The 22,765-nt window shown below is 42.0% G+C and overlaps 3 protein-coding genes across 5 annotated transcripts; 1 reads left to right on the top strand and 2 right to left on the bottom strand.

The window, feature by feature from the left end:
- Positions 1 to 37: 37 nt before the first annotated feature.
- hyal3 (hyaluronidase 3) lies at positions 38 to 7,647 on the bottom strand. Its single transcript, XM_064298234.1, has 4 exons — positions 6,554 to 7,647; positions 2,280 to 3,265; positions 1,265 to 1,354; positions 38 to 788 (listed from the first exon to the last, which is right to left on the bottom strand). The coding sequence occupies exons 1-4, from the start codon at positions 6,663 to 6,665 to the stop codon at positions 507 to 509; spliced, it is 1,470 nt and encodes a 489-aa protein (XP_064154304.1). The 5' UTR covers positions 6,666 to 7,647; the 3' UTR covers positions 38 to 506.
- LOC135234082 (N-alpha-acetyltransferase 80) lies at positions 3,454 to 8,771 on the bottom strand. 2 transcript variants are annotated; one of them, XM_064298236.1, is made up of 3 exons: positions 8,585 to 8,771; positions 4,990 to 5,089; positions 3,454 to 4,587 (listed from the first exon to the last, which is right to left on the bottom strand). In XM_064298236.1, the coding sequence occupies exons 2-3, from the start codon at positions 5,004 to 5,006 to the stop codon at positions 3,810 to 3,812; spliced, it is 795 nt and encodes a 264-aa protein (XP_064154306.1). In that variant the 5' UTR covers positions 5,007 to 5,089; positions 8,585 to 8,771; the 3' UTR covers positions 3,454 to 3,809. The 2 variants fall into 2 exon arrangements, with proteins under 2 accessions (XP_064154306.1, XP_064154307.1); XM_064298237.1 differs by lacking the exon at positions 4,990 to 5,089 and having other exon boundaries at positions 8,585 to 8,770.
- A 3,678-nt stretch (positions 8,772 to 12,449) lies between these two features.
- Positions 12,450 to 22,172, top strand: si:ch211-161c3.5 (uncharacterized protein C3orf18 homolog). 2 transcript variants are annotated; one of them, XM_064298233.1, is made up of 6 exons: positions 12,450 to 12,856; positions 17,451 to 17,839; positions 18,139 to 18,164; positions 18,532 to 18,658; positions 19,667 to 19,708; positions 20,303 to 22,172. In XM_064298233.1, the coding sequence occupies exons 2-5, from the start codon at positions 17,579 to 17,581 to the stop codon at positions 19,697 to 19,699; spliced, it is 447 nt and encodes a 148-aa protein (XP_064154303.1). In that variant the 5' UTR covers positions 12,450 to 12,856; positions 17,451 to 17,578; the 3' UTR covers positions 19,700 to 19,708; positions 20,303 to 22,172. The 2 variants fall into 2 exon arrangements, with proteins under 2 accessions (XP_064154303.1, XP_064154302.1); XM_064298232.1 differs by lacking the exon at positions 19,667 to 19,708 and having other exon boundaries at positions 12,452 to 12,856.
- Positions 22,173 to 22,765: the final 593 nt, after the last annotated feature.

The following is a 22,765-nucleotide window of genomic DNA, read 5'->3' as shown; positions in this document are numbered from 1 at the left end:
TGACTCACACTGAAACACTCAACACTGCCATAGTACATATTATTCTTTGTAGATTGTACTTTAATCATTTCATTCAAAGCACATATTCAGAGCACCTTTTTGGTAAACTGAACCTGGTACCAGATTGTCAGATAAACTGTTTTAAAAAGCACTAAAACTGTAATTTATACCAAACAGTAGGACCATAATGTGTTGTAACACGGTTTTCATAAGCAATGGCTGTGATTTGCACAAATAAATGGAAATGTAAAATTGGTAAGTTTTGTTATTTTCACTTTGCTGATGTTTGAGTCAGGTTTAACTTTGTAAGGAGAGTCAGGTTTCCCCAAGCTATGTTTGTTAGTTATCGGGTCAGCCATGATCAGTTCCAAAATGCACAGCCATGGTGGCTGCCCATGACAATTTCTCACATAGAACAATTCCCTATTCTGTCTTTACAATAACCATTGTTCTAAACCATTTTAGAAGAATCCTTACAAGGACATCATTTCAACAATTTCTTTTTTTCAAAGTATCTTGTCCTGGCAAAGCTCTCCAGTCCAGCCCTGATAACACAAGCAGTGGAATGCAGAGCGTAGCTGGGCGGAGCTGAAGGTGGAGTCATGGATGCGATGGGGCTCAGGGGAGGAAAACGAATGCATCATGTGTCCGGAGTCGGGGTTCCTGCGGGCACATCGCCCGTTCCCGCTGCACAGCCTATGGCTGCATTGCTGCACTCCTCTCTTCAGGGTCCTTACGTATTTTCCAAGGACAGAGCCCACGTAGTCATGCAGTATCTTGCACTGGTGCTGGACAGATATAGACCACCATCGATTGCTTCACTTGTTATATATACACTTATATATACCTTATCCATACATGATGTTTCTCTGCTTTATGTGTGTACTGTATGAATGAAGTAAGTTAAAGTGGATGACACAGTAAATGTACACACACACACCAAAACGCCTTAAACGAAAACAGCAATATTAAAACACAACCAGCAATTCCATACTAAAAACATCAAATGCAGATTAACAGACACACTCAGACAACCAGTACACAGTCATACTTTTATCCAAAGACATTACAGATAAATCTAGATTGGAGTCCTATAAAAGCAGAAAAATGACAGACATCATAATCTGCAATCTTCCAGTAGTATGGGATTTTTGAAGAAGAATCCTGCACCTCTGTGTGGGTGGTTGGATAAATTACAAGACAGACAGCCAGATGCACAGACCACAACTGCCAAAGACACACAATACAGAGTGCAAGCACTGACCTTGGATTTGGCAAACTGCAACTCCCCCCACAGTACCACTCCAGCAGTCCCCAAAGCTGCGCTCTCCCCCAGGGTGTGCTCCAGGTCCATCTGCAACCACCGACACAGAGGTGCAGGAGTAGTTACAATTACAGCTACACAATTACCAAACACAGCTGTACGGTTGCATATAGAGAAAGAGTGTTAGTTACAGTGTCAGTTACACTATTGTGCACTGCCAAAATTGTATATAGTTGCTGCAGCACAGCTGCTGTCACATCAACACATATCTACAGTTATAAAGTGTTGCTTAAGAAGTTAAGAAGCAGTGTCATTCACTCATATATTGGAATTCAAATTGTTTCAAAACTGCAGTGTCATAAATTTCCACACACGCATGCATGCATGAACAAAGGACAATTACTGCACTTTATAATAGCAACCTTATTAGATCTAGATGATCCTGGATATTTGACAAACTTTACACTGTGTTCAGTATTGTAAGATCAAAACCCACAGGACATCACCCTCAATATGAGAGCAGTCAGTACACGTACGTCATGCTGAATTTCAAAATGGCAAAATACCACACGCGGAGCAGCGATGGGTTTTCATCCGAAAAGCCCCGCTGGATTTCAACCCTATTTCTGTCTTCACAGAAAGCTCCAGAGATGATGCACCAGGTTTAAAATACAGGTGTTGGAGGATGAGGTTACACAGGAGGTGAAAGAGAGGATAACAGGGGGTCATGAGCGGAGGGTAGAAGAAGCCCATTCCTCTTGATATTCTCTTCCTTCTCCCATTTTGGAGACTTTTTAATGGCTTAATATCTTACTTAAGTTACAACAAAATGTAATTATCTATTAGTGTATTCATATTATTCATTATGTCTCCTGTAATTCAAATCCATAAGGATTTGTGCACAGTAGAACATTCAAATCTGAAACCTGTATCACTCAATATACTTCCTCCTCTACAATTCTACTCAGACAGCATTGAATATATTTTAAGCTGCACATGGGACTGGCGATTGTACCTTGTTAAGAAAGTGAAGTGTGTGTGCAAACGCCACTCTTGCGTAGGGCAGTACAGGAGTGGCATTTACAGAAGAGGGGTACTTTGCCGCCACCCTTAGAGCCTCCAGGACCCGGAATCGGACCATGAGGGCAGCATTACTGGACCCAGCCAGCTGGTAGGGCAGGTAGATGCTGGGATAGAGGGCAGTAGACTGTCCCCACAGCCAGTCCAGGCGGTCATTCCTCTCTGTGGTTTTGGGGTGGCAATGCCCAGTGTAGCTGTGGGGAGACTGCGCCTTGTGGTAGTTGGGACAGCTTGGGAGCCCATAGAAGCCCCAGGATCCGGCCGGCCGCAGTTGCACACCCAGCTGGAGGGTGGAGAACAGGAAATCCCTGGCACTCTTGTTGAACTGTTTGCGTGCCAGGAACGTCACCTCCTCACCGGAGAGCTCTGGGTGTTCCTCCCTCACCAGCTCCTTTGACAGCTCTTGGTACTTCCTCTTCTTACCAAAGTTCTGTACCCACAGGGGACGCCACTCTTCCCAGTCAATTACAGCCAGCCCGTGGAAGAGGGGCAGCAGCAGAGCCTCAATCTTCGATTTGGCTTCGCCGAGGTGTGCTCTCAGGTTACCCCGTTGGGGGATGCCCCCGTTGACGTCGTCGCCCCCCTTTGAGAGGTACGGGTACAGGCCCAACTTGTTGTGGTAGAAGATGGTCATGTTCTGGCCCAGGAATTTCTCATGATGGTTCTCGATGATGTCGAAGTCTGTCAGGTCAAGGTCTATCCCATACCTCTCCTTGCAGTGAGCTGTAGGCATGTTCCAGACCACAGTGAAAGGCCTGCCCTCCAGCGGGGGTCCTGCTGCCACAGGTAGCCTCTCGGGGTGTTGCCAGGGAACAGCGGTCCCCAGCAGGATGAGGATAAGAAGGGCGCACAGGTAACCTGTTGCCATAGCTACACCGTGATTCAGGATAAGAGCCCAGGGCATGCACTGCAATGTTCCCCCTGTAAAACATAAATAACATGCAAAATAACATATACCAACACACACAATATCTATACTGCAATGTTATAATGCTATATCCACAACTAACTTGTTTTTACACCAGTTGTGTGTGTACCATATAAAAAAGTTTTCATAAAGGTCATTAAAACAAATATATATGAATGATTGATAAGCAAAACAGGACACATTTGCAGTTACAAAATGCACTTTTTATTTAAGGGTAAAACACTGAAAAAAAAGACAGGTCACAGGCACAGTTTTCTGTTGTCTTCTGTATCCAGCACAGCACAAGGCATAGAAAATACGAAAAGGGCCCAGTCTACAAGCATCAAGATTCATTCATTGAATCTAAAATAATGGCCTCAGTAATTTCTGCCATCAAAGTTCCAGTTAGTTATTCTTTAGAGCCATTAGGAGTTTAGCTGTGTGGCATATCTGAACAGTCACGTTGATACAGAGGGAGGGAGGGCATAATGATATCTGTGCTTTAGCCTATGAGTAGCTGTAACCGTGCTCCACTGTAAGCAATGTCAGCAGATATATTCAGATGTCCTTGTGCATCCAAAAGATGGGAGCTCCTTTGACGTCCCTGTGAGGTGTCTCCAGCAGCGTCTGGGTTGGAGGTAATGAGGGAGTCAGTTGGGGAGGGGGTGGGGGTGGAGGTGGAGGTGGAGGTAGAGAGGAAATGAAGGGCAGTGAATTAGAAAGAGAAGGTGGAGGAGGGGGAGGAGGGGCTGGATTTGGGGAGGCTATATGAGGAGCAGGGGTCACGGAGTCGGGCGTCAGGCTATCTTTAGATGGGGGATTGTCAGAGCGGTTTAAAGATACGAGTGGGCCCTCCGTGTTCGGCAGCCTGGAGAACTTCTGCAGAACCTCCATGGGCACAAAGGTAGTCATGGCCCCCGCGTTCTGGACGGGCTGGGACAGCACGTAGCCCAGGTGTGCGTAGAAGTGCTGCTTGTCGTGCGTGGTCAGGCATAGCCTTTGGAAACCCCTGGCCCTGGCGTAGCGTTCCGTCTCCTCCATGAGGATGCGACCATAACCCTTCCCCCGCTGGGCCTTGGAGACCACGACCGACTCGACGAAGAGGCTGCTGCTGCGGCCGACCACCCGGGACAGCCTGGCGTGGCCCAGGAGCTGCTCCCCATTGCCGGGCCCCTGGATCAGCACCAGGCAAACTGGGAAGTCCTGGCAGGATTTCTGCAGGCCGTGGATCCGGGCCCCTCGGCTCCGCTGCCACTCGGAATTCACCAGGTCCGCGCAGGCCTCCACCAGGTCCGGCCTCCGGTGCAGGGGCACCACCCGTACCTCGCCTTCGCACCTGCGGCCCGACACGCACAGCGAGGATCAGCAAGACGCCGTGACCCGACACCGGCTCCATCTCCAATCACGGGCTGACCAGGCAGACTCCAGCATGCGTGTCTGTGCTATCATCTTACCGCGGCCCCTGCCCACACTATTTTTATGTAAGCAGTCAGACTGCACTGCTCATATTTTTACATTCATATCTATTCTGTAAGCAATTTATAAAACTGGGTACAAGGTGGCACAGAAAATAAGGAGCAGTTAAATCTCATAGTCCCGTGACACTGTGAGGATCAATAAACCCATATGAAAAAAACACTACATTTGATTATGGCAAAAGGGTGTGGCCAAAAGGGGTACACCGAACCTCACACGTGTGGCCCCCAATACCCAACCACCATAAAATGCAGTGTCAAACCTATGAGAGTGCTGCATATCCTCCTGCTATTGTACAGGCCCAGTATCTTTCTTTGGAGGCCTGGTGACTGTAGTGGTGGTGTCTGCTCCAGTCCGCCCTACTGTTTAGGGTGGGGCGGATCAATTTCACAACAGCCATGTCAGAAACATTTTGCACCACCAACCACATCTCCGTTTTCATACGTCTAAAAAAAGCATGCACACGCGCCTTAAAGTTGATCACTGGATTTAGTGTCAGGATGGGTGCCAGCAGAAAAGGCTTAAGATGACTGACAGACATGATTAACTTTAAAAAGCATCCATCCGTCAGTTAAGTGACACAACTTTCTAGGTTTACAGTCTGGAAGGATGGAAGGAACCAAGAACTGTGTTTCACTGATCAAGTTTAATTTTGAGCAACCCAAATTCTGGTGTACATGATGCACACAAGAGAAAGGTCAAAGCAGGACTCTGGTCAAAGGCTTCTTTATCATGTCATTATTTGTGGTTACTTCAAGTTCCCATGTCATCATGACAGGCTTTATTTTCTTCACAGCTTCAAACCTCACAAGTCACAAGATGAGTTTGTCACACACTTATACTTCTGAGAGGTTTTAACACTGAATCCCCGCAAATTCTTTTCACTGTGGATACTTTTAACTGCTGATGTGCATCTTAATAAGAACTAAGTGTAATTCTTGTTTAAATCTGCACAATCTGAATTAAACAAAGCCAGGGAGCGCACATTGCTAGTAGGATGTTCATTAAGCAGGTTTCATCATTCTGCAGCACTTTAACACTGACCTGCTCAGTGCCAGCACAAATTTGCATAGACCACCTACACCTACCAAGTACAGCTATACAGCATGTGCTGTTCACATTACCTGTCAATGACTAAAAACTGCACACTCACTGTGACAGCTACTTGGCACTTCTCAGCATAATAGCCCATTATCATTGGCAGCAAGAATGTCATCCTCACTAGACAGTGCCTAATTGTTTGGCTTAGAAAACAGAAATCATAAAGTTTTGAAAAATATCGATCAGTGTGTTAATCAAAAAAAGCATGCATTTCATTATTCTGCCATTATTGGCCAAGCATTATTGAGAGACAGACTGAAGTTTCCTTGCACCAAACCACACAATTTTAGTAACTGCTCCACTGCCATAGCCATCTACAAAACAAAATCTTCCATAGGCGAACAGCAAAGATGGTTATATAAAAAAAGGAATCTCAAGTTAACCCAAATTCAACGTACTATACACCACATCAAAATTTGTAACAATGATTCAATACTCTGCAGAAATGTAGACCGTTTACTAAAGCTGAGCTTTCACTGTTTATTGTGTCACTCGCACTGGCAGTAAAAACTGTACATCACATAATGCAAAGTACACTAGTGGTTGTGATGAACAGTTATTTTGCCTTTTAAAATTATTGAACATATCCATAACCACTCCAACTGCACAAATGCTCATCTTTGTTTTAATAGCGTCCAGTGAAAATACATAATTTTATATAATATCTGACCTACTCCTTCATCACAATTAAGGCTAATACTTAACAGTGATTGCCACCAGCTTACCTGGGAGAGAGGACAGAGCAGCGAAGAAAGATGTAGTGAATTTCACTGACAGTAAAGCATGTATTTCAATGAACAAGGAACCAGGAAACATGTTGACATCTTGTGACTTCATGTGCCACCCACAACAGCCACCAATGAACACAAACTACTCCATAAAGGCAGCCAATATGAATGATGCCATATTTGTGCAAAACTGTTCATATACTATATTATTATATGGAAAGAATAATTAGAAGAGAAGGTACATGCTGTAGACAACACTTTTCTTTCAGGTACAATAAAAGCAGTGGGGAGATGTGAATGGCATGAAGAATTACAATGACAAATGCATGCCCCATGAATTAAGTTAGGCAAGAGTAACTTAAAAAAGTATTTTTTCAGAAGCACAGCATTAGGTGAACACTTCCCTTTTCCTGTGTGGAACACACTCTGCCTAGATTAGGCCTCCCTGGGGGTTTCATGCACAGCCGCCATTTCATTTCAGACCTCTTCAGTCCTTGAATATTTCACTGTACTCAACTGGGTAATGGTATTTGTTTCATATAAGTAAACGCAGGTCCACTGAGACATGTTCAATAGTTTCTGGAGACTGTTGGTTTGACACTGAATTGTTAATTGCGTTAAGAAAGGAAGAAGTTCTTGTACTGATGGTCAGGAAGGGATGGGGCCTCTCAGACCACATACATTTCATCAATCGCACATCCTTCTCATCTTCGTTGCAATCCAAATTGTGCAAGGGTGCTAAAGTGTACAGGGTAGAAAACCTATACTCTTAAAATTCAGTTTTAATTCACTAGAAAAAGGGGACAAGTCTGGCTTCTAGAAATATCAAGATAGGATAGCTAATCTTTATCTCCTGCCCTATAGCTAAGCCAAGGACACAAAATAAATGCAGCACTGGGATATATCGTGAATTAAAACTGCATACTTCTACTCAAACTGAGTTCAGGGAACTGATGATGATGACATATTACAGCCAAGATAAGCCATTTATAACAATGTGACAGTTGCATGAACCTTCATGGATAAGGGTATCATCAGCTCCCTGCTTACACAACCAGCATATATCATTAAAGATGGTCAGCACCAGCTGTTTTAGCACGACCAAGTTAGACTACCAATATGACCAGCATTCAGGAAGACTTAAAGCCACCAGTAAGCAATTGCCGATATGTTGGAAGAAGAAAAAAACATAGCCCAGCATAAGTCCCAAACTGGTAAATGCTGGTCTATTGCTGGCCCAATTTGGGCGTGATGATGTTCCACCACAGGGAGACTGCCACCATAGATTCTACAGAATATACTTGCGGGGATGTGATGTAATAAATATGCGGTTAGGTTGTTTAAGCGGATGTTACAAAGCCGTCGAGTTCGTTTCATTAGTTGTGTCAAAATAAGTTTAAGGTGGACCTCATGCAAGTGGCTTTTGGACTGAACCAAAATCAGCCATTGATACAAAAGACTGAGTTTGATTCAAGGGGCGCACACAGTTGTTGCTGACAACAAATAAAAATGAATAAGGCTATAAATAAAACTAGTGTAGGCTATAAAGCATACAGTGCACACAATTCACGTTGCAACAAACTGCTTAATGTCAACGTTTTAAAACGACTACACAAAGCACGCCCCTCTATTCGCCTCAATATTCATTCATTCAGGTTCCGTTTGTAATCCTTTATAAATCAATAAAGCTGCAACTATTCCGTTACTAGCACGTAAGCGAAGTCCAGAGGAACTTGGCTTACAATGTGGCCATTACACTACTGGCTCTGTTAAATACGAGCAAGCAGCGAATGTACCATTCATTATATCAGCATGATGACAGCTGTGAGATTAAAGCTGAACATTTGGTGTAGTTGTATGACGAATGGTTGAGCTGAAAAGTTAACACGGACACTCAAAAAATTTAAAACTAATCCGACTGGCTAGATAGGAGACCTTTGATCGCACTATTTCTAATAACGTACACGTCTATCCGGAATTAAGCAACAATGTAACCTCTTTTTCTCGAGATACCGTTACAATACATACATGTTTCAATGTTTCACGCCACTGGTAGGTCTTGTTCGTGGAAGTTTAGGAGCAGCAAGAAATGTTCAGCAGCACACACTGACTCTAGATCAGCTTCAATCATTCAGACGCAAATCGCTGGCGTTGGAACTGCACTTCGGTGAACTGATCCTCAATCAGCGCCAGAGTTCAGTCCCTCTTTCCTGTCGTCGACTTGTCCTTGGTGAAGATTTCCCTCTAAAGACGGCAATAGTAATCGTGATTTTGAAGCCTGCCATGTAGCGACGTGGGTGTGTAATAGCAACCAAAGCGAGAGTGGCGTGCAATACTGTCGCTCGTGTGTTACAATGCCCGTGGCACGCATAGTTTTCGCATTTGAGAAAATGTACTGAAATTCAGCTGTTAATGGATTTCTTAATGGCATTCGTTTGTATTATTGGGTTTCAAACTGCTCCCCCCCAAACACAATGACAGTAAATTCTAATTTCGCATCTCTCATCTGAATTTTTTTGTTGGTGTAATTCTGAATTTTATTTTACATTTCTAATTTACTTATTTTTATGATTTTGAAAACGATTCCCAATAAATAATAATGCCACTTCTGTAAGAGTTTTGGTGGGTAAAGAGAACATTCATTAAGTCTAAGGCGGCAATTACTTTTCTTTACCATTTTAAAATGTGTTTTGTGCTTACTCAGTTTCCCATTGTCTAATATTTCCTTTTGTCTAAAGATCTGAAACCATTCAGTGTGACAAATATGCAATAATAGGGGAAATCAGGAAGAGGGCAAAAATACTTTTACACGGCACTGTAGAGGTGTCATCTAATGGTTATACTGACCTGGGAGACCCAATAACAGCAAACCCACATCTAGAAGAGTGGCTATCAATCAAATTACATTTTCACACAGAGGCTGGTCCCAGTATTGTTGTTTGATAAAAGTCACAAAAAGGAAGAAATGTGAGACTGTGGCCTTGCCTGCAGTTCTTTAAAAAGACTGATGACGTGTGATGACTGCATAAACTAAATACACTAGATGGCACTATTCACAAAAGTAGTTCTTGCTCGGATCACTAAATTTCAGATTGTAGAAAGACTGGAACAACCAATTAAACAAACAAGTCTGCAAAAAGAAGCATAGCACACAAAATGGTTGACAGAGTGGATAGTGAGAGGTGAGAGGTGAGCCTTGAAGTAGGCAGAGTATTTCTGAATGTACTATAAAGCCCCCCATCTGTGTGAAACAAGAAATGCTAGCGACACAAACGCAGACAAATCAGAATTTTCTTTTTGCCTGTTGCATGCAGACAAATCCAATAATTAATGGCAATGTAACTGAAAAAGATTAATAACATATTACTTTGTGGTTGTTCAGTCAGATATGACACATACAGTATGAGGTGCACTCTCATTACAACTAAGCTAACCTGAGATATTGAGACAGTATGGCATTGAGGAATGATGTTGCAGTAGTGTTACAGCTGTAAGAAACCCCCAGATACACCAAACGGTGTGTCGAGGTCACCAACAGCAAGAAACCAAAACTTATCGCGTCAAGGTCACCAACTGTAAGAAATCCACTAGAAACCCCTCTCAAACCATGCAGCGGAAGTATCTGAGTGGCGAAGGAACGCGTGTAGTCTTACCCAATGTCAATGGAACGGGATACATTTTATATATCTCAGTTATCTGACTACTATGAGTATCTTAGAACATAGGGTGCCTGATAATTTAGCATTTTACCACTGTGTATTACATTTGCATTTTACTGACGTACTGAAAACTGAGAGAGCTAAGAAAAGCTCTGTTGTACATCTTCAGTGGTGAGAGAATCCTGAACCCGTCAAGCACACCTGGCTCCAATACATAAGTATGTAAGCATGTGATATGAAAATGCTATTTTTGATGTCAACAAAGCATTTCCAATTACAGTGGTCCAGACAAATGCTTTTGACTTGAAGAACACTTTGTTAATCAATCAAATTTGGAAAATGTACATTTGAAAAATTTTCAGTATTTTCAAAAACTTCCATAAAATACTGCCTGTATTTTGAAAGAATTTTTCCAAATATCATTACTTTGGTGAAACACAACCCCCAAGAATGTGTGCTACTGGGAAAATGAAGGTTTTTTTTATAGAAAATAAGCAATATAGTTATATAGACTTAAAACGTGATCTATTTCCCAAATAATTTTGGAAGATATACATTATTGTATTTCTGGAAAGCTATTTGCAAACCTACAGGCAAGCTCTACTGATTTTTAAATACAATTAAAAATGCAGATGTATTTTCCTGTGGAATGATGAAAATGTGGGTGAAGGTTAAATTATGTGCACTACAATGAATGCATGCTATAATTAAAGCAGCATTTATGCCGCATTTGAAAATAGTTGCAATTCATAGAGTGCTGTGGTTAAAAACAAAAACACAAGCCTACAATCACTGGCACGTATGTAGGTATCATATTGTTCACCACACGAAAACGCTCTTCAACCAAAATCACAAATCAAAATCCTGAGGTAGACAGTTGAGGAATAAATGTTCAAACAGTGAGGCTGCAGGAACTTGATGGTACTGCTTTTGTCTACTGTAATTTTTTTGCCAGAATCTTTGGCTTATTTTTCTTTACTCCCAACATCTGCAGTACATCCTGTCTTCAGCTGCTGGGAGAGCAGCTGCTTTCTTTCTGTTAACTATAATAAAATATTGGCCGTCTGCATTTTCTATCGATCTGAGGGGTAAATGAAAAGTGTGACTACATTTTTAAACTGTTTTGTAATATACAGTGCTATTTAAAATATGATAAAACATTGACTTGTATTGTAAAATATGAATGTTTGGAGCCTAGCTTTCAGAACCAAGTAGCCATTTCATTTTTTGTACCATAACTTAATTAACTTTATCATTGTTAATAATGCAAACATGACAGTTAATAACTGTCATTCAAATTCACAAAGGGACAAAAAAAAATCAGAGGATGTGGTAAATTTCTCTGTTACTTCATGGAAGATGCTCATTTTAGAAGGAGAGAAGAGTATCACATGGGCACTTTCTACAGGTGAGGAGGCTGAAACGGTTGGACACATGGCTGCAAAGAAAGATCTTCAAGGACATCCGGAGCTGTTCCTTGAATAACCTAACTTTATTGTAGTTTTTAAAAATATGCTATATTGCCTACAGTTCATCTGTGCATGATGACATGGATTGAAAAAAATGTAACCTGGGAAATTACTTGTTTTCATATGTACAGCAAACATTGCAATGGTGGCCCTTACAATTCTAATAGTTTTATTGGCAGTATTTCCCACCAGACAGTCTATTTTTATTTTTTTTCTCCAAACATTGCAGGTTAATTTGGAATGAAGTTTGGCCTGTGTGACAGTGAATTTTGGAATTAATGAATTGGAATTAATTCTGCATCTTCAATTATGCTGTTTGTTTTTCCATGTAAGAGTCAAGAGCAAACATTATGGTAATGTCCATGACCTAGTTTTTCTTACAAAAATTTACCAGGCTTACAACAACATATGTTTCATGCACCGAGGAATTTGCCTTTGAGAGACAAATACAGGCGGTCAGTAGTTGTTGCGTTGAAGTGCCTGCCTTTAGAAAAAGGTCAGCTATAAAACACTCGGCCCAGCTCCCAGCACAAAGAGACATTTCTTCTTTCACAAATGCCTGTTATATGCTAGTGGAAAAGGGGGGTTGGAGATCAAAGGGTTAATTTCCCAGGGGCAGCCACCCGGATACAATCAAGAACCAAGTACTGACAGCATCTGGTGTGCTGAACCATTAAAGCCTGTCTCCATCCCTGAAAATCCTGACAGACAGCATATCTAAGCCAACCAGGCCTGGAGATTATAACCCAGCTAACCAATGAAACTGGCTGGGGAGGGAGCTGGATCTTGGAACACAGATCTCCGGTTGCAGCATCCTTGGAGCTGCTGTAATTTTTTTACAAGGAGCGGATTGAGGGAAGGAGAGACAGACAGAGAGAGCTAGAGAGCGAGAGAGGGAGAGAGGGAGAGAGAGAACGGAAAGGAAGAAAATAATTACAAGGATTATGTTTGTTTTCCCAACCGACTGCATCTCTGTGGGGCTACAGCATTTCTACTGAGTAGCCAAGAGTCACAGCTGAGGAGGAGAACAAGGAAGGAAGGCGAATAGAGGGGGAAAGAGAGAGCATAGGGGGAGAGAGGGATAGAGTGAGAGAAAGAAAAGAAGGAGACCCTCTACATCTTGCTCCCCCCCTCTCTACACCTACAACGCGGCACTCAGCTAGAGACGGAGGGTGAGTGCATACTTTACTGGGCTGGGGAGGCGATCCTCTGTCACTTCTGCATGAGATTATGTCTACAGTGTTTGGACTCGTAAAATCTATTCTGAGCATTAGCACACTCACTGGAGCTCAGCACTATAAAATGACTGGGTTACGAAACCTCTGCAGAGTCTGAGAAGGGTAGCTAAGTGCAACATATTCAAAGCTGACTATAACCATGATTATTTCATCAGGGGAAGAATTTTGGGTGGATTTCTTTGATTTGCATTGGTTTTTGATTGGAGCAGCGACAGGCTTCAACAGGCCCTCTTTTCTGATTGGCTGAGAGAGTGCACATGTTTCTCATTAAGCAGGCGGGCCATCCTGTGCAGTAGCAGAGCTTTGTTTTTGTCTTCACTGCCTGATGGCCGAAGGTTCCCTGATGTCATTTTAGTCCATCTGCTCTTCTTTGTAACCCAGAAATTGACAACAGCATAATACTGGCTCAATCACTGTTTGAGATTTTGTATGGAGAAACATTCCTACTTGCTTTAAAACACCCCAGAGACCATTAGCATGTGAGTGCTATGTGCTGATGTGCTGCCCGTTCCTCTTTGCAATTGTTTGCAGCCAGTCAGTCAACAGAGAGGAAACATTATGTAATATGTCGTGTGACATCCATCTTGTATATAGCACTAACAGATACGTTTGACGCCGATAGAAGTCTGCATCACTGTCAGTTTTTGATGTCATTACTGACTTCTGGCAGTTGTGAAATGTTGCATCTGATGACACTGATTCATGATCAAGAGATAAGAGCCACCGTCAAAAATAAGTTACGCCCGGCTACCACTGAAATGTCATGTTCGTCTTGCGATGAAACCAAACAAAAACAAACAAATCAGTCGATTGCAAGGCATTGTAGGCTCTGTGCGTTAGATCTGTGAAGTAACTGCCTGCGTTCATGATGTTATCGTGTGAAAAGAGATAGAAAGGTACTATTGCTTTACATGAGCAGGCGCAGCAGGAATAAAGAGCACGGGAGCGTTAAACACACACATGAGCTCGCTTCAGTCGCATGCTTGAGGTGGCAGCGTCCATCACCTTTCCACAGTGTCACTGGAGAGGACAGCTGCACAGCAGCTGCAGGCCCAATGCAGCTTAAGGCCCCAAACTAGCTCCATTTTTTTTTGCTGTGCCGTTCAAGAGCAAAGTCCATACTAGTAGCTCATTAACTCAGTGTACTCTGGGCTGGTAGTAGGGGTCTAGATAGTGTAAATGTACCATTGTAGTTGGGAAAAACAGCTCATCAGTTCCCAGCATGTTTATATGTACAGGGTTAAGTGTGTTTGTGTGTGTGTGTGTTTGTGTGTATTTGTGTATGTGGACATATCTGGGTACAAATGTGTGTATGCTGTGAGCATGTGTGTTTGAGTTTATGTGTGTTTCCAATTGCATGTGTGTGTATGCGCATGTGTGCATGTGTGTGTATGTGTGTGTATGTGTCTGTGTTTGTGTGGTAGTGTATGTATATGTTGGCATGTTTGTGTGTACACCTGCATGTGTGTGTTTTTGTATCTCTACATGTTTGTGTGTATGAGGCTGCATTTATGTGTTTGTTTTTGCACATGTAAGAGAGTGCATTTGTGCATTTGTCATTGCATGTACATGTGTAAGATAGCGCAAACTTGTGCGTAATCGTTCTTGTGCGTGTGTGAAAGGACGGATGCATTTGTGCGTGTTTGAGTGGAAATGCTTTCATGCTGCCAGGCTTCGTTTCTTGGTATCTCTTGCAATCCCCTTTCCTTGGTACTGTATGTGTGCGGTGATGAGTGTGGCGCCCACATCCTGCCCGCACCACCCACGGCTAAGCTGCTGGCATCGTCGGTGTCACTCTGCCACAGGGAGAGAACGGCGCTCTCAAGCCGCAGCTAACGTAAACGGGAAGATGAGTGGAGCGTGGGGGGAGAAAGTGGATGGACAGGCGGGGGAGGGTGGTAGGACCTGAAAATAGATTCAAACATTTTTTTTTTACCTTACACTCCTAAAACAAATAATAAAAATGCATATTTTAATACATGGCACACAAATATGACAAGCCAGTTGTGATGACTATTTAGGACCATAATCATATGGTTAAAATATTGGAGGACTATGGTTCCTGTAATGTGTGGGGTAATCTGTGAAATAGTGATTTTCTGATACAGTCTGTATATACACTAATTCTGTATAACCTAAGCTCTGATCAGCACAGGGTAAATGCTGCTTTCATGATGCATCTTCATTAACATGATAATGCAGGATATCTGAAAGCACAGCAACTCTGGGATATTACTGTGGGACCCCACTGTGAGGATCCTAAGGATGCATATCCCCAGGCTTCTGACTTCACCCATCCTTCAGGAGCATAATATAATAAAGAGTATCTACAGCTCAAAGACCAAATTACAATGCCCTTTGTCCGATGTACCAAAAAAATATCTGAAATGTGATTGATTTGCTTCTGAGGTGAGGTGAGGCTACCCAAACACCTCTCGCACCATTTCTCAGAGATCTTTTTTAATACAATGGGAAGGCAAAAGATTCAGAAGAATATATCAAACACATCATCTGTCACATGTTGGTATATCAGCCATCCAGCAAACTGCTATACCCCCCCCCCCCCCCCACATTACAGTCATGCTCACCAACCCCCCTCTTGTTATGTGACCTCAACTGCTTCACTCAGACATTGCCTCCATCCAAAGCAACTGTCAGGGCTGAGTGTGTGGACTGTCAGACCAGTAGGAAGGAAGCGGTTTTCCTGTAACCACCTTTCAGTTGCTCTTCCCTTCATGTTGTCCCTTACACACACACACACACACACACAGAGCGACCCCTCCCTTTTCACAGACCCCGAGCCTGCTCTGCTTGTCCCCTGACTTCCGAAGCAGAAGGATACAGGTGCTTATGTGGTCACTTCCTCTTTTTCTCTTCTTAGCTGTACACCGTTTCGACATCTCCCCAAAGACACACCAAAACACAACCCTCAGACTTTGCAGAGACACACAGTTTTTCTTGTCCTTGTTTTATTTGATCATAATTGCAGTTTATATTTATTTTTCTGAAAACATGAGATCAGATGTCGGTCTTTCCTAGAACCAATATCAGCATGCCCGCTCATTCCCAGAGCAGAACAGCACATAGTTTGTGTTGTCATAGTCATCTTGCAAAATGTTTTTACTAAAGAAAGAGGTTTTGAGTCTTCTTCTTGTTTGAAACTTAAACATCCTTCCCGAAAGGAAGGATGAAGTATATGTTTCATTTCAGAATCTGCTGATGAAACAGTGCAAGTCAAACAATGCTTTTGGCACAGGGCTCTAGTACAGGCTCTGGCTATTCTCTTTCCAGTAGTCAAGCTACAATACTGAAGCATGCAGGAATATAATAACTCCTGGTCTCCAATTAGATGTATAATACAGCACTGTGTACAGTCAGAGTTGTGGTAGTTTACTCTTCTGTGTGTCAGGGTGGTAATATTCAGTATTGTAACAGCACAGTCTCCTAGCCCTGGTGTGCAGTACCAGCGACGCCATTAGCCCTGTCTCTTGCCTGGAAGCTGCAGCCGAGGATTTTGCTGTGAAAGCTTTACACATTCCCCCCTTGCTAGATTTATGATGGTTCTCTCTCAGGAGGAAATGAAAGAGGAAAAGTAAAGTTCCCATTGATCTGTGGCTTGCTTGCATAAGCACTATTGTCTGTGTTCTGTGTTAGAGTAAAGTGAGAGAGAGAAGGTAGTAAATGGTTATGGATACCATGATGAGATGATTAGTCTTTATGTCAGTGATTTTGTTGTATTTTGTGGCTTTTCTGTGGACACTTTGAGAAAGTACCAGCTCTAGTACTAAGCACTAAGTCAGCCCTGTAACAAGCTTTTAGCAAAGGCAGCAGTAGTGTGCATATTTGGTAGGTGTAGGTATTGGATTCAAGGTCAACAGATAGAACAGGAATGGAAATGCAAAAGGACCCATGTTCAGAGGTTCAAAAGGATGTGAAAATTAATTGAACCATCAGAAACATACAATATATTTTAAAAAATACATATATAAAATATATATTTTACCCCTTAAAAGTTGTGGTTTTAAAGATTTATCATGTTTGCATATTAATGTAAGTGAGGGTACTGGAATTAACAATTAACAAGAATCAGGAAGCAATATATATATATATATATATATATATATATATTATGATGAAAGAGTAGGAAATTGAAATGTGTGTTTTTTACTTTTTTATTTTATCTCAGAAATTCATGAATGCATTACAGTACATCCAGCAAAGAAAGCAGCAAAATCTTAGGCTTTAGCCTCCATTCACAATAAAGTAATTCCAGCAAATTGTAAAATACTGGATACTAGTCAAGGTGAATGCACATTTAATGTACTATGATGACAAATGTAAGCCCTCATCTGAACAATAAGGAAGGGTTGCTGTTAGTGCTTCCATCAGCAGCACTATGAGATGTGATGATACTTAAATGTGTCTTTTTTTAAGGCCAGTGTAATGTACAGGAGAGGTATTCCTGAGGCTGAGTACTGATTCCTGGTGTGAGCCCTGATATTTGCAACATTATTATCATGTCTTTCAGGGGCTGTTTTGTGACTGTTGTCTATGGAGTTCACAATGCTTCATCAGACCTCAGTTACAGCAATAAACACAAACGGCACCACAGAGTGAGCCCATCACGAACTTCAGCGCCCCACCTGAGAGGGAAAGATGTCTCTAAGCACGACAGAGGCCAACTTCTCCAGCCCCATCCCCACAGCCGTCTTTTTCCCAGGCGCTACGGTGACTGGCGATGGTCGTGACAACAGCACTGCCCAGACCACCACCATAACCATGTCCGTTGCCATGGTGACGAATGACACCACTTTCAACTCCACAAAGCTGCCAGATATGGAAACGGCGGGGTCCGGGATGGGCATGGTCCTCGTGCCCTTTGGCATCATCACTGTTATCGGCCTGGCTGTGGTTATGGTGTGCACCTCTGCTTTTCTGTCAGTCTTTTGTGTATACTTGCTGTCTGTCTACACATGGCACAACACCTCCTCTCACTCCAAGACTACATACTCCATTAATCTATAATACCAGAGTTTTTTTTTCAGATTGCAAACAAATCAGCTCCAATGTTGAATACAAATAGCAAATTAGGTTGCCTTGATCCTGCTAAATATGTGCTGAATCAATGTCTGATGTGTTTAATATTGTGAATGCATGTCTAGATATTTTAATAAGATGAAGCTGTGTTATGACAGTTGTCACTCTTTTATTTTTAGATGCTATATATCAGGAAAAGGAAGAGGTGAGAAAATATTGTTTTGTTGTCCATTCAAACTATCAATCATCCATCCACTAGTACTTTGTTTTCCCAAAGTTTTTACAAAAGAATGACTTTAGGGTAATGTCTTTATAAGATATATTTTAGAGAAGCAGCAGCACGTGAATTATTTATTTTTTATGTTTCTCAAAATGAACTGTCCATTTGAAATTAAGTTGTCTGTAATTTTGAATACAGATCACAAGTGCTCAGGTTAAAAAGCCACCTAGAAACCACATAACTTCCAGAAACGATGCTCAGAAGATCAACTATAGATCTAAAATAACTAAACCACTACTGCTCTGCTGCCTTGCCAACCTCTGACCCTTGGCTGTGCTAATGTCTGACTCAGGCTGGAGAAGCTGAGGCACCAGCTCATGCCCATGTATAACTTTGACCCGGCTGAGGAGCAGGACGAGCTGGAGCAGGAGCTGCTAGACCATGGCCGTGAGGGTGCTGGCACCGGAGCCAATGCCAAGGTTATTCCCTCTCAAATGGTCTCTGACAAACACACAAACTGACCTGTACACGCTCGTTAACATTCACTGATACTACGCAACACCAACGCTGATACTGAAAACACTGATACTGACTGACAAACTGCTCTGGCCAACAATGATCCTGCAATAGCTTTACATTTCAGTATCAATTCAGAGAGAAGTGGCCACCAAAGCATCCATTTATTCAGTGGTGTTGAAATTCAGTACCAGGGAATCTCTGTGCATGCTGGTGTGCATTCCAATCACAATTGTAATTTTAACAAGCTGTCAGTTATTCTTAATTAGATGCTTTTCATGTTTAGATAAATTACTTACCATCTTAAGCCATATTATATCAGAAATAGCTATGCATGTTATTAAGCTAAAAGTCCCATGTTCACATGGTGATATATTGCAAAGAATTGTATAAATAGAGGTAACAACAAATTCTAATTCAGGACTGAGGGGAATAAACAGGCTCCTAATTATGTTGTCAAACACATGTTTAAGTAAATCTTTTTTTTTTCCTTCAACTTAATAACACAATGGAGGTTTGGCTTGGTAACATTTACTCTGTGTTTAAATTCTTCTTTATCTACCATATGGTTAGACATAATGACCAGGTGTCCACATCTTCATCAATTAGGGCCCTACGGATTCAGCTCGGTCTTTAACTTGATCAGTAAAATAATTTTGTCACCTCGTTTTATGCAGTTGTTTGCAATATAGCACAACAAGCATAATGTGAACATGAGACTTCTTCATGGCAGGCATAGCTATTTCTGACATAATATGGCTTAAGAGGGTACATAATCCCCCCTCATCATGAAAAGCACCTGATTTAAAAAAAAAAGAATTAACAGCTTGTTAAAATTCTGGGGCTGCAGTTGTGGTTAGAACAAAAACCAGTATACGCAGAGGGTTGTCAGGACCAAGTTTAAATACCACTGCATTTATTTGTTGATTTATTTACTTTTCATTCTCTTTTTTGTCTTTTTTTTGTAAAAGCCATTGTTTTCACAAGATGCCATAGCAGTTTGAACTGAAAAGGTAATGTATCTGTGGTGATATCTGACCATTGTTCCAAGCCATTGCTGTCTTCACTGCAGACTCAATCCACTGCTTACCTTCCTCTCATTCTCCCATGTCTAACACACATGCAACTCGGTGCGGTGATGTCACCTCCTGTATTTGTTTTTTTTTTTTTTTTTACCTCCACTTTACAATCCGACCCATTGGTTTATGTGCTTTCATTGTATTATATCCTGGAAAATGGGCTTTTCTTACAGTTAAGAATGAGAGAACAAGATAATATAATGGAGTTATAACTCATAGTCATAGTCTCAACTATGAAAAACAAAAGCTGCTCAAGCACGCGATCTTGAGGACTGTAGGAAAGATATTTTGGAGGAACGAGAAGGGAGGAAATGTTAAACCACAGGAAAAGTGTTGGGCCTTTTTAGAATAAAGAGAGAAATAATTGCATTATAAGAAGAACGGAAGCATAACAGGGTGCATAAAGAACACGTAGCAGTGCATAAACTCAGGAACAGCAATTCTTTGGTCACTTAACTAACGTACCTTCCTGCCCCCCTCTCTCTCCCTTCCTTTCTTTCTCCCTCTGTCTCTATTTCTGACCCATAGACACTGATGCCCAGTCAAGGGACAGCACAGAGGCCCAGTCGGCTCGTCTTCACAGATGTGGCCAATGCCATCAATGCATGATGTCACTGTTACTAGCACATGTAGGGGGTAGGGTGGGTGGTAAGACTGGACAGTGGTGTCCCCTTAGGTTTAGGGTGTTATGGTGGTTAGGAGAGAGGGGAGCAATGGCCACAATGACATTACATAGGGCATGAAATAGATCTCTAAGTATGGAACTGCACTAAGAATGTACATAAAGGTAATAACTTCCAATTGTCCTCATACAAGCCTGATCTGAAAAGCTGGATACAGAGCATATGGGATTTGTTTCATACTATGATGAATGTCACTTGTGAAAAAGGGAAACATCAGCTGTATACCAGCATACTTCCAAATTCACAGCACATTCTATTTTATCAAGTGTACAATATAAAATTTTTAAATGTGTTTTTTTCATTAGACTACATTTTTAGGTTTTCATTTTCCAAAAAAAAAAGAAAAACCCTTTTGAGAGAAACTTCCGGATGTGGTTTGTGTAAATTTCAGGATCTCAGGAAGGTGGTGTTGAGTAATGTGCTAATCCTGCAGGTTTTAGGATTGCCATTCAATTATCAATCAATTTTCTTCCAAGAACACCAGGTGAGGTGATTGCTTGCCCTGACAATGACAACAATTAATTAAGGCAGATGTTCAGCAATTGACTTAAGATTATTCAGCTGAGAGGATGGATATTGCCAATCGCTGGTGTAGATTACTCCTATATTTTGTTCAATAGAGAGATTAGAGATTGGTTAAATGGGAATTGGAGTCCTGGGAATGAAGTATTTTGAACTACTGCTAGACTTCATCACCCATGAGCCCCTCTGCAACATCTGTGGCATTCAGGCCTGCTTATTAAGTGCACTCTTGCATTGCCCTCCAGGCCCCATCAGCCAGACTCTATGACTTTGTGTGAAATGTTGTATTTATTGCAGTGATTGGGTGGTGCTGCACAAGGGCTATATGGAATCATGTGATAAATGGAGTATTAGCTGCAGTCTACCTTTTCCTGTATGTCTGATCACTTCAGAAGACTGCAACGCAGGGCATGTGTGGTTTGTGAACACTGATCGATGGAGTAACTCTCTTTCTCTTGCTGCCCTCCCAGAATTCTGGGCTTCATAATGCATTTATTTATTTATTTTACTTTTTTTGTTCAGTTTATTAACCTGAACCGCTGGATATAAGCAACAAGTTGACAGGAGAAATCTACGGCATTGTACAGAAAAGACACGTAACTTTGAAACTGTTATATTGTATAATGTTGATCCTTGGACGCATGAGTTATTTCAATAACTGTCGCACCTTACTGGGCACTTACTGGATTTAGAGATGGATAAGACTGTTTGTTTTAAGGCAACACGGCTGAGCCTTGTTTGTCATGTCTGCTGGATGGTAATGTGACTGCCACTCTCACGCCTGGGCAGCCTTCACTAAAGGGAATATACGGAACACTGCACAGACCCTGACAGAGCAGCTGCAGGAGACGATGAGAGGCTATTTGAACGGCGGCAGGGGTGGGGAGGTAGGCGTGGCCAGGACAAACGGTTCACTGGGTCAGTTTTGGGAGGTTCGCGCTGACTGCCACTGTGGTGGAGGCACTGTCTGGCCTGTTTCATCTGCACATTGGGTCCTCCCACCCCACCCCCTTCACAGTGTGACAGGTAGCAGGTCCCCACACATTCATGAGTGACAAGATCTCTCCACCTTTCAACGCTTCAAGACACTCTCTGATGACCCAAAGATGTTTTCCACACTGTGTACCAACAAAGAACCACTGCAGTAATATTGTGGTGATTTAAGTTTGTGGTGATTAAAACTCAAGACTGAACTTTTGTTTCTTTTTTATGAAACATCTGCACCTATACATCACTGAGAAACTCTGCCTTCGGTGCTGATTCCTGCCTTGGAAGTTTAATTTCTTTGAAATTATTTTGCCAATTGAAATTATGAGAATGTGGCAGGACACAAAAGAAGAGTAGCCATTTTAAGCGCAACTGTGCTGAAGCCTGGCTTGTTACTTCTTGGGACCCAGTTGTACATTTGAACAAAAAGAGTTGGTGTAAAAATGATCAGGAACAAACTGGGTTGGAAGGGAATTGCACAGAAACACCGACTAGCCCTGACCTCACACAGCATTTCAGATTCTGTCAGTCACATTCTGTTTAAAATATGACTCAGCCCTGGTTAAAAGTTGTAGAATCACCATAGTTTTTGGACACCCCCATTATTAATATAAAACTCCTTACATGGCTCTGAGCCTCTTGTGTTCCCCTCCACCCCACAAACCTGGACTCAGTAACATTGCAATTCAGAATAACTACACCTACGGAATCTCTAGTTAAAGGTAACTTAAATATTTGTGTTTGGAAATCAAAACTGGAGAGCAGGCTTAAATCAAAAGATGCAAATTGTTAAGAGTTA

The sequence above is a fragment of the Anguilla rostrata genome, chromosome 11, assembly GCF_018555375.3.
Source record: "Anguilla rostrata isolate EN2019 chromosome 11, ASM1855537v3, whole genome shotgun sequence".
NCBI lineage: Eukaryota > Metazoa > Chordata > Actinopteri > Anguilliformes > Anguillidae > Anguilla > Anguilla rostrata.
The sequence above is the reverse complement of the archived record's forward strand: the minus strand, read 5'-3'. Positions and strand labels throughout refer to the sequence as shown.